Source organism: Coturnix japonica, chromosome 9 (genome assembly GCF_054131305.1).
Source record: "Coturnix japonica strain WE chromosome 9, WE-NBRP24, whole genome shotgun sequence".
In the NCBI taxonomy this organism is placed as follows: domain Eukaryota; kingdom Metazoa; phylum Chordata; class Aves; order Galliformes; family Phasianidae; genus Coturnix; species Coturnix japonica.
This window is the reverse complement of record NC_140671.1, coordinates 8,213,422-8,225,493: the sequence shown is the minus strand read 5'-3', so window position 1 is coordinate 8,225,493 and position 12,072 is coordinate 8,213,422. Positions and strand designations below refer to the sequence as shown.

Here is a 12,072-nt window from a genome sequence, read left to right as displayed (position 1 = left end):
AGGCCTTCCAATCAACAAGACAAAACCAAAGTCAAATTGATCAATATGACCTTGTCATAGAGAACGAGCAGCTCTGTGTGCTATTGATGAGCTGATTTACCACACGGCATGCGATTAAGACACATACATTATCATGACTTGCACGAGTAGAATTAAATGCTATTTCCATAAAGAAATCCATAGAAGAATGGCTTGACACCATTAGCACCAAAGCATGAATCTTCAGTGGCAATACTGAAAGTGCATTTCTGAATGAGCCAAAGCTCAAAGAGTACCAAGGTCTGCCTTCCGTGGGACAGCAGCTCCCAGGGGACACCAAGTCAAAGTGATGCTGTAAGGAAACAGCGAGATCCTGCAGCAAAGGAAAACACCTGCAGTGCAAGGAGCCTGCAGTGCAACACAGCCAGCCCAGCAGAGCTGGTGTGCAGCTCCTGCTGCCTCCCATTGTGGCAGAGGCCAGCACAAAGAAAGGCAGCCAATTTAGCACTACAGCACAGGAGAAGGTGTGGGAGAACCAGACCCAGCCTGGACGCAAGAGCAGCATGGTACATGAACACACTTGTCTGCTTAAGGTTCAAGGTAATAAATGCAGTTACACATGCAAAAATCACGCAGCAGGAAAGCAGTTGGAGACTGATCTCAACAAATTCTAGCTTGGTGTCTGAAAAACTTTGTAAGAACACAAGTGGAAGCCTTCTTTAGAGACAGTGCTTTGGGACTGTCCTGAAACTTCCTCCAGACAGGCACCCTGCAGAGAAGCAGTGCTGTTCTATGGAGGCTTTTCATCTGATTTAGCTGTAAGGTTGCTTTTTTTATTATTTTGTGCTCCATCTGCAAAAAAAAAAAAAAAAACATTAAAAAATAAAGATAACTGGTTGAAAAACTAACACTGGGGGTCTCGTAAGGCACTTAAGTATGATAAAGAGGATCCTTTTGATCTGCAGCATCTGTAACTGCTCAAAGCTGCAGCTGTTTAAAAAGCAGCCAAGTTCATCGTAAACTAAAAGAAGTCCAGCTCCTCACATTTAGCTTTAAAGTTCCCTTTTTCAAGACAAAAAGCTCTTTAAACTAAGTTCTCCTCTTAGATTCTGCTCTTCGTGTTCCAACCCATACAGAGATCACAGTATCCCCCGCAGCGCTGTGGGTGCAGGCGTGGGGTGCACCAATGGCAGCTGCAAACCACCACCACCACCACCACGCTGGGCTGCCCACAAGCAGTGCCATAACCCTGCACCTTCCAACCCTGGAAGCGAGATACGCTCACCCCACCAGTCTGCAACACCGGCTAAAAAAAAACACTTGTAATCCTGCTGTTTGTGTCCTGCTGTTTCACCAACCTCACCCTGAGCTAACACTCACCTAGAAAATGGACTTCCCATTGACTAAACATGGGGAAGTCACGTTACACCTATTTTATCTCACCAAATGGGTCTGACACAGATGCTGGTGAGATAAATCACAGCGCAGCACTGAAAGTGGTGTGACTGTAACAGTGAAAGCTGCTCTCCTGCCACAGCCAGGCTGAGCTTTGGTCACACACGTCCAACATGTACCGACAGCTGGCACAGCTTTCATGGGTAAAGTCCCATTGGCTTATCCTCATTATGGTGCTTATCCAGAATTCACATTGAATTTCTACCCACCATAAAAGTTACCAAAGAAATCTCAACTGAGCTCTAAAGTGGGGCCAGGTGTCTGGCAGGACAAAGGGTGGCACACTGCTAAGTGCCAATGCCAAAGCCCCACTGCTCTGCTCACCCCCACCCTGCTGAGCATAGCAGCACAGAGCTCCAGCACTTTGCTCTTGCCCAACCTGCAGCCTCAAGAGAAGTTAAGCTGAACTTGCTAACCCAAGTAACAACTGAAGCCAAGATAAGTTAACACGCTTGCTGCTAGCTGAGCCTGTATGGAAACCCCCTGCAATGCTGTGTGTGTCACCGCTGCACCCAGTCCACGCAGTGAGACCACTGCACCAGCTGACATGTGGCTGTGCTGTGGGCCCACTCACACACTGCTCTCACTGTCCCACCACGCAGCTGCTATTTGTGGCACTGCTGACAGAGGAAATGGTGTCTGCAAGGAGCTCCCGAACTTCTGTGATTCAGTGGAAAGCCATCAGCCATCTATGAAAACTTCTGCTACAACAACGTACGGGGTAAAGAAATTCAGTACAAACTCAGAAGAAACTACCTCACATTATTTTACAACACTTGTTATGATATTAGGAACGCTCTGTTCTACTGCATTAATTGCCAGAACTGAATGCTTTTCCAAGGAGGCAGCAGAGCTCTCCCACACACCGTACCAGCGATGGCACACCTGGGCACGGAGGCACATCTAGTACTGGGACTCAGACCTGTCCCTAAGAAACACTCGGCAGAACCTGAAGAGCACAACGGCTGCACAATGAACCCAGCCAAGCTCATGGTGGCAGTGCTGGTGGACAGGACAGCAATGGGCACAGCAGGGCACTCCACCCACAGACGCTGCTTGTAAGAGACGCAGGAGAGAAGGCCACCCATGTCAGCATTCTTGGAAGAATTAAAGAGGGAGAAGGGGGATCAGGAAGAGCTGTAATGACACATACGCTCCATTAAGCTTATTAAATCATCACCTTTCCAAGTCAGCTCGATTACCTCAATCCAACCAAGCCTGCACGCCAGCCCGTGTTCCCCTCTACTTCACCCAGCCCATACAAGCAACCGAATCATTCCAAATTCTAACCTTTATCAGTTACACCAATGCAACACAGCAGCACGAAGAAAATGTGCACAAGTTGTTATTCTTTTAACCAACTTCTGCCTTGTTTCTTCCTGGAAACTTTACCCGATCATCAACTGAATTAACTCAGGCTGACTAATTTGCCCGAGTCAATTATTTGCCTTTAAAGTATCCCATGCTGCTTACGGTTATAAAACGTCCAAGGGCAGTAAAGACTGTAACAAAGGTGGCACTTACGTGAGAGATGGTGATACATCACAGCACCCAAACAACCACATGGACTAGCGCAGACACATCAAAGCACCACAACTGGCCCTTCTCCTCTTCCAGATTTTAGGAGATGCATTTGGAACAGCACACACAACAAGATCTCATCCGCGTCCTTCACAGTAATCCTAAGTTCAATACTTTGAAAACTCAGGTGAATGATTCCTTCTGTTTCTGTTGCATGCTGCACCATTAAATGCACTGACAGCTCAGAGCCTGGAAGGGCTGTTCACAACAACCCATAGGAACAAAGATGGCTTTGTCTGCCTACACTTATTCCAGAAGCTGGCAGCTTTATGGGTTACTCCAACACATCGTTACATTGAATTTCCTACACCCTCTACATAAGGTAGAGAGGTTCCCAAATCTACCCCCATCAGTCACCCAACAGCTGGCGGCCAGGACAGAAGCATCGCTCTGCATGGAGTGTTAACGAGGGAGTTCTGCTGGATGGACATCAGTGAGGGGTGCTGTGCTTCCCCAGCCATGGGCTCACACACACTGCAATCCACACTGCTCCCAGGGAGCGCTTTGGGAAAGGAAAAATGACAACTACAATAGTGCTGGAGCAGAACTGTCACACTGCACGTATGGAGGAAGCTGTGAAAATCTTTTGTGCATTCAAAGGAAGAAAAAACAAAACAACTAACAAAGCGATCTCTATTGCCAGAATGGGCAACAGCAAAATAAAGGATGGGGTGCCAGCCAGGCCTGGGAAAGCACCAACACCTACTGACTGAATCAAATACCACACACTGCTGTGCTGCCCAAGCTGGACCCACTGCACGGACACGACCATGCGGCGCAGGGACCGAGGCAGGGCCCAGCTCTGTGCAGCACTGCCAGCCCAGCACTGCCACTTTCCTTACTCACCTGCTGTGGTATTTCCAGCCATAGGAGCCTGCAAAGAAAACCCTCACCATCCACCAACCTCCTGCCCACCCACGCACATCAGCACTGGACAAGAAACTTGCCCCATGCTCACCTCTTCTGTTGCAGCAGGAACTTTTGTCACCACCCAGACCCATTTCCTCGCTGGAGCACAGACAGGAAGCCAAGAAAATGAGTACTCCACAGCCTCTTTCCTCTCCCAACCCATTCTACTTGCAGAAAATTCATTTCAGCTCTCATTCCATACAGAGAACCACGAGCAACCATTGTTGCAGCAGCCACGTTTCCCTGCACCTCACACTTCTGTGTAACAGCAGCACCACAACAGCACTCCCATAACCTCCTACTACGGGTCTTTGGCAAAGAAATGTCACTGCTCACTACTGACGTGTACTTTATTCAGAAACCTTTCTTTTTATTATAAAAAAACAAGCACCAATCTTCTGAATGAGCTTTTCCATCCAGAACTTATTCCACATTTCACACTAAAATCAGTTTTTTTACTGACGGTGTACATTTGTATCAGCAACATTCTCATTAGTTCCTCCCATCAGGGATAACACAGCCCCACCTGCAATACTGGTCCCGTTGGTCTAGCTAAGAGATTAAAAAAGGAGCTCAATAAAAGTACAGATGGTTACAGGTGTGGGCAGTGCTGGGGAAAAAAGAAACCAGAAGATGTTGCAAGAAGCAACATGCAACGATGGCGACAGGAGACAAATTATGTACTCACAATTATGAAGGGCGCAGCAAAGTGCAGCTCCCTCCTCCTCCTTAGCTCAATACAAGAAAACACACGCAATCAGCTTCGCTTGGTAAGTGAATTAAGAACACAAACACGCCTTAAATCTCAGATATTTACATACAAAACAATAATAACTCTAAATTCTTCCTTATCTCTTCAAAATAACATCGTTAGTGGAGACCTCAATCACTGAGTACAAGCCATCTTTGTACAGGTGTTTATAATGCTCCTGTCAGACAGCACAGCTCGGTATAGCACACTTCTTCGAGGGAAACCTCTAACACAAAAGGAAACCAACAACCCCATTACGAAGTTACAGTGACTGTATGCTGAGTGTTGGTGCCTACCCCAAAGGGCGGCTGAGCCCACGCTGTGGACAACATGGAAGTGCCACTGAGGAATCCATCTAAGCCACCCACAGTTTACACCTGTGCAAACCAAGGTGCGTGGAAGGGTTTTCTGTGCTGCCAAATACCTGATGTGACACCTGTGGCAAAGTGCATCTATCCCTTGAGCTGCAGTGGGGCACACAGCGCATTCGGAGCACAGAGGGATCCAGTCCAGCCAATGGACAGGAGGAGCCCTGCCAGCTTCACAGCACTGACACACACAGCCCTGCACTGCTCCTCCACAGCAGTACGGGCTTCCTTAGCTGACATCAAAACACACACGTTGTTCCCACAGCACTAAAGCACGACCCAACTGCACGCAGGGCTGCACCACCATCATTAATAAGAGGCAAACGTGAGACTGTCGCTGGAAGCGTAAGCAGTAAAACACACAGCCAGGCACACGAGTGTAGGGCAGGATCCCTCAGAACAGGACCGGGCCTTTGCTCCCTCTGCAGCCCCAGCCAACAGCTCGACATGCGACGCAACAGAAAGCTCAGAACTAAGGGCACGTCAGTGGGCGCAGACACAACAAGCACAGCGCTCAGGGATGGATGGAGGCCTCATGGCCTGCGCTGCTCCCAGCCCAGCACACGGCAAAGCTCCGGGCTCCTGCAGTTCCCCATGAAGAGCAGCGAACAAGCTGAGCCCTCACCGCACCTCCACACACAGCCCAGAGCGGCGTCCAGCCCCAGCCCAGGGGAACGCAGGGCCCACACGTGTGGGTGCGGGGAGGGAGCGGCAGCGCTGGGCACAAGGCTCCAAAGGCGCAGAGCGGGGGCTGCCCGGGTCTGTAGTGCGAGGAGCAGCCCCGCAGCCCATGGGATGGACGCGCGGTGCCATCGCCACGCTCAGCACGCACCAAGGTCACCGGCCGACACTAACTGCTCTCTTTAAACGACAACACCCGACCGTTACAGGACCGTAACGAACGGCTCCGGCCGGTACCGCTGAGCGGAATCAGAAGCGGCCGAAGCGCCGCAGCCCCCGGCCCGGCACAGCAGCGCCCGGCCCGGCCGATACGGCGCTCGGAGCTGTTCCGGCTCAGCTCCCCAGCGGCACCAAACACGGACTCACACCGAAGCCGAGCGCTGGGCCCGGCCGCGCCAGGACACGGCAACCGCCGTCCGCCACCGCGCCCCGCGGAGCAGCCGCTCTCCGTGCTCCCCTCCCTCCCGTTCCGCTCCCCGCGCCCATTGTCACCGGCCGCAGCGCCCCACGGCGCGACCCCCAACGGGCGGGGCCGCCTCAGGAACCCGAGAGCGGCCGTGAGACCAGCGCCGCCGCCGAACCGAACCGAACCGAGCCGAGCCCAGCCGAGCCGAGCCCAGCCCGGGCCGCTGCCCGCTCCGCGTCCTCCCCCACCGCCCCGTCCGGAAGGAGCCGAGCCGCCCCCGGGCCCGTCCTCACCACGAGTACGTCTGCTCCGCCATGGCTGCGGCCCCGCGCTCCTCCTCCTCCTCCGCCGCCTCCTCCCGCTCCGGGGCTCAGCGTCGGCCCCGCTGCGGCTCGCGGCCCAACATGGCGGCGGCTGCGAGGAGGGAGGGGAGCGAAGGGGGGATCCGCGGCCGGGCGGGGAAGGGACGGCGGAGCGGGCGATGGCGGTGATGGTGATGGTGATGGTGGTGATGGTGATGGTGGCGGCGGGGCGAGGCGGCGCTTCAGCAGCCGCGACGCGGGGCCGCGCTCGGGCGCCGGCTGGGCCTCATGGCCGGCGAGGCGGCGGCGGCGGCGCTGAGGGGCGGGTCGGGCCGGGGGCGGGCGGCGGTGCCGGGCCAGGCCGCGCCGCGAACCCGCAGTCGCGCTCGCGCACGGCGGAGGCGGAGCCGCGTGGGGGCGGGCGGAGTCACGTGCCCACAACACGCTCACGTGCCGCAGCTGCGCGCATGCGCGGGGGGAGCTGAGCTCGAGGCGCCGGGAGGTGGTTGTCGGGCCCGGCCGCGCCGCTGCTGTGCGGGCGGGCAGGTAATAGCGAGGGATGGGAAAGAGGAAGGGCTGCGGTGTGAGCGCTGGAAATACCGAGAGCACGGCGACCGACGGGCTCAGCGGGTCCACGGCGGGTACATCGTTACATAGGAATCCCAGCATCTCCCGGCTCAGGCTGTGTTACACTGCACGATGCTCTCCGCTCTTTGACCACCTCTCTCTGCTCCCCCCGCACAGCGCCCAGCCCTGCGGGCAATGACCGCCATGGTGGGACTCATCGCTCCTCACCCACCCTCCTCTCCAATTAAGAGATACAACGAGCTCACACCGGCGGTAGCACTGCCGCAATGCAGAAATCCCCAGCAACGTTCAGTAACAATTAGAAAACTGACAAATAATTAGAAATCTTCACCCTGCTGTGGTGCCATCCCAGCACAAGGACAGTCGTCCCTTTCAGTCATCATGGTACAGTAAGACACTGTAAAACAGACACTGGTATCTGTAAAGCAGCGATATTCTTGCTCTGTTCCTTTATTGAAATGCTTCCAATTTCTGTCTTACACAATTTACAGCACATTAATTTGACACAAGTGATATTTTAGCTGATGAGCTATTCAAGTATATATATTTCAATATAACATATATACTTTATATACCATATTTATACTTTTTATTTTCTTTTCCAGCATCCCAGGGTTGGTGCATAAACTACTCCAGGATTTTGCAAGCTTGGTCTATCATTACATTAGAGTAGCCGGCTGAATTCACAGGACAAATGTATTCCTCCTTGCAGACCCAGCACCTGTGTTACTCCAAAGGGGAGCACAGCCTGCGTCCCCCAGATGATTTCCTCCTCATCTCTTTTGTACGTGCTTCCTTTGGACCTACAGGGGAGCTTTAGTCTGAATTTCAGTGAGAATGTACTCTGACATTACAAAGCCCTTCCAAAACAGCTGTTCTGTCTGGTGCCTTTGATACAGACTGATGCACTGCTTTGACCTGTTAAAGTATTTCAAAACCAGAAGCAACCAAAAATACTGTGTTTTCTTTTATGTAGCTCTCAGAGAACAGACAGGAAAGTATGGTGGAAAAGCAGATCAAAGGACTGGCTGCAGAGTCCTCACCTCCAAAGGGCTTAAATGGCATTAGATTACATTTATCCAGCTCTGTCTTGGTGCCTTTGTAATGGAGGTGGAAGGAGAGCCAGAATAGATTCATGTAGATTCACTTCACCTTTCAGGAGATGACATTACAAGTAAAGCTGTCATCCCTGCCTGGCTCTGAGAGGAACAAATGCCATGGAAATGAGTAAAAAGGGAATGAGAAAAAAATGAAGAGATCCAGTTTTGACAGTATAGCTCAGAGCTACACCAGGCTATTCTGCTTGTAAGATCCTCATGGGATTCCCCTTGATAAAAAAATAATTAAAACGTGCTCTGACCAGTATGTGACACGATTCTCTTCACTACCACCTAGTGGGAAACTCCTTCATTAACTGAGCTCCACAGCTGTTCCTGTTCTCAAACTCATCCTCACCCTGATGATGGAGGCTGGAAGTGAAGGGGAGCAGACAGATGAACGAGGACACTGTCCTGATTCTCTGTACCAGAACAGCATTATAAAGAGAAAGACCACCTCTGTTTTAAAGCCATTGGATCTTACGGCATTACCACACCAGAACTCCCCGCTCTGAACAGTAATGGCCATTAAGAACTACACCAGATGCAGCCTCAGTATCACTGAGAATCCCAAAGCTCAAATACAGCCTTTGGTCACAAAGAGCAAAACATTCATTCTGAATGCAACTGCATCCTGCCCGCAGTGGCAAGGAGCTGGTTAGGCTGTTCCTGTGTCTCAGTCACAACAGAGCATTGCCCTCTTAACACTTTCTGATTGTACTCTGACTTGTAATTGAAAATAGGGAAGGAGGTTCTTTGTAAAGTCCAATGGTCAATTATATTACTATTCGTATTTACAAAGATTACTCAATTAAAGCATAAAATTTGCATAAATTGGGAATATTAACACCACATATTGAGTGAGTCCTTTCTCACTGGGACACACAGGGTTTGTACCAGCACTGAAATCTGACCCTCTGGAAACAAGGTGAACAGCAGTTCCCTTGCATTGCTCACAGTCCTCTGTACCACTTGGGACTGAGCTCCCAGGGCACAAATTGGAATCAGTTTTGTCATTCACATTCGTCTTTCTTCAACCCTAGAAATAGGAGTGAACACTGTGATAGTAACTCTCAGATCTCACAGAGGTGATGTTAATGCCATTCAGGCTGATGAAGCATTTAGCAGTCTCAGCAGGAAGAGTAAAATGGTAAAAAGTAACTAAGAGAACCACTTCTCTGCCTTTCTTTCACCAATGGTAACGTTCCCACCATGCTCACAGACCCATACAAGCTTGCTCTGCTAGCATTTCTGTCATAGAAATAGTTAGACTTCTTTCCCTTTGTGCCCCTTGAAGTCACACTGGGCTGCCTTTACCTTAGCCCATTACTGCGTTATTCCATCAGGAACACTTAAGGATGGGTATTACTCAGCACATGAAAACAAAGGTAACAGTCGTATTGATTCAAGAATTCAGGCTTTGGGAGTCTATTATCTGATCTCTATTCTGTTCACAAGGACCCTGCTGTCTATTACTTGGGTTTTTCCCTGGTATAGTAAGGAGAATAAAGACTAATAAGTCTAACTAATAAGAAAATCCTACTGTATACCCACTTATACTTTCATGCAGTGGTTGTCAGTCTTAAGTAATCCACAGTTCAATGACTCTATTACATGCAGCAGAGAAGGATTACGTTGGAACAGCTAATGGAGGAAGACTAGAGGAAGTGGGCACATCCTTACCTAAAATGGCCTAAGCTGCCTGTACTTCAGGAGAAATGAAGAAAATCATAACTGAAAAACATAGAACTTGTATTAAGGTGTACATACAACAGTGCAAAGCATTCCAGCATGTTTAAAGAGTCTTTATTACGTTTGCTATTAAAATAAAATAGAAATCAGACCGTGTGATTACTAACTGATATGTTTCTCAAATGTGCATCTAAATCGATTTGTTAATAAAACATTCATGATCCTGCTGTGACTTCTGTCCAGTTTAGTGTAGTAGAGCTGCTCATGTCTTAGCACCAAAGCACCGAATTTAAGGAAAAAGGAGAAGAAAACAATTTTGCAGCAAGAAATTCAAAAACAGACACTGGAAACAAGAGAAGAATGAGCAAAATCATTCCATGTTTCCACACTTCAAGAGCTGTCCCTGCCACAACCACCATGATTACAGCAGTCTGAGTAATTTAAGAACCAAGTCACGGCCCAGCAAATTGTTGCAATTAAGGAAATCAACACATTCTAAACACTGGTAATAAATGAAAATGAGTGTAGCAAAACAAACTCCTTTTCTTTCAAATGCTCATTCTCAATACAAAATCTGTGAGGTATAATTTAGTTACAGGAGTATGTTGTTTGGGTTGTGGCACTCTACTATTTACTTTCTGCTCTGCAACTAGAACACGAATCCAGCCTCAAAGCTTTGCTGCTTCCCACCTTGTCCTTTGCTATCCTTAATACCTCACACCTCCCAGCAGCACGTTATGGAAATGGTAAAAACCTGAGAAATACCATGTTGCAATCTGTTGTGTCAGTGCATAAAATAGGAGTGCTAGGTGATACATGGCAGCAGCCTCCTCCCTATTTCCCCAGGTCCATGGTCTGATTGCTCATAATTTGGAACCCTGAAGAAACTCTACAAAGATCACTAGTTTTCCTGCTCCGGAGAACCTGAAATACTGAACAGAGCCTCAGACCATTCACTAACACAGACTGGTGGGTTACAGTGAAGGTAAAGGTGATGATGGAGCTGTTTAAAGAACACTTCTTTCTTCCTTGTTTTCTTTGTTGTTTATGTACCTATAGTTTATAATGGACGGCTCTCTAGGTTTGCTCTTTAGATTAAAGTGATTGAGTAGACTTACCTCCTTCCCAGTGTTTGAATAGATTCCATACTCAGCTCAGTGTTCTCCACGTGGCATCCAGCCGTGGCATTCAGTGAGGTCCCAGCCTACAAACAGACGTTCATTTCTGTTTTCACAGTCTTCAAATCTCACTGGCTTCAAGACAGGCTGTTCTAAAAGCCTCTGCAGCTGCAGGTCTGCAGGGTGCACAGAATCAAGGCAGAAGGCTTCTGGGTGCATAAGGAATCCTTGAAACCACACAATATAGGCAGATCATTTGTTGCTATGTTTTCTTCTCTTTACAGTTCCCTTGGCAGACTGATGATTGTGTGTGAACTCAGGGCTGTGCATCCCCCACCCCCAAAGCATACAACAAGCACATACAGTCACAGAACTCAGACCAGGCAACCTTTCAAATAAGAACCATGATGACAGTGTCCATCCTAGTTTAAGAAATCCTCATACCACAGGAAAAGACAGAATCTTCTGTCATTCATTGCTTGGTGCCCTCAGTCTGTTGTCCTCGCTCATAAAATCCTTGAATTATAAGGATGCATCGTGAATAAACTAGGTATTGTGACTGGATGCTGTACTTGCAATGTACAGTTACTATTGGCCAGTATTGTTGGCATGTCTGCTAGGGTGAGGTGGGGATGAGCAAAATTGTAATGGGGAGTAAAATGCACACAAATTGCATCAAAGCATCAATAGGAGAACCTCAAATCTCACCACTTCTTAAATGCTCTTTTTGCATTACAATAAATGTGGATCTTTAGAAACAGCCCTGGCTGGGAAGGTCAGCCCAGCCGCCCAAGCACAGTTTGCTGGGCCTAGAAGAGGGGGTCTGATCTGAAAAAAAAACTCTTGTCCTTCAGCTGCTGATTTGGCCCCTTGTCACAGGCACCACGAGAGCATGGCTAATGCTGCCCATAAAGGAAAAAGAGGGGCCCAGGCCATCCAGCGGCACTGTGTTGGAATATCAGTTGCTTTTGAGACACTTCTAGTAGGCTCCCCCTCGCTTGGGCTTGATGGAAGCAATATAAAACAAGGCAAGTGGCTGCCCATAGGAAACTTCCATTAAAACAACAGTTTTAAGTCCTTCTGTTGATCACATAAGTAGGAACTATTTACAAGATGCTCATGCACCATTAAGTTCACACCAAGTT

At 49.2% G+C, this 12,072-nt stretch overlaps 1 protein-coding gene and 1 long non-coding RNA gene across 8 annotated transcripts in view; one reads left to right on the top strand and one right to left on the bottom strand.

Annotated features, from left to right (window-relative positions):
- SPPL3 (signal peptide peptidase like 3) overlaps nucleotides 1-12,072 on the bottom strand; it is a 54,853-nt gene that overhangs the window by 37,593 nt on the left and 5,188 nt on the right. For 2 of the 7 annotated variants that reach the window (XM_032447902.2, XM_085556107.1), the window contains exon 2: nucleotides 10,928-11,013. In XM_032447902.2, the coding sequence (XP_032303793.2) occupies nucleotides 10,928-11,013 (86 nt within the window). Of the gene's footprint in view, nucleotides 1-2,958; nucleotides 3,494-6,423; nucleotides 6,827-10,927; nucleotides 11,155-12,072 lie in introns of those variants that run through there. The other 5 variants (XM_085556109.1, XM_085556110.1, XM_015877971.3 and 2 more) reach the window with 5 other exon arrangements.
- Nucleotides 5,792-7,774, top strand: LOC146759669 (uncharacterized). Its single transcript, XR_014949178.1, has 2 exons — nucleotides 5,792-5,879; nucleotides 7,626-7,774. It is a non-coding gene; the product is annotated as an uncharacterized LOC146759669 (long non-coding RNA).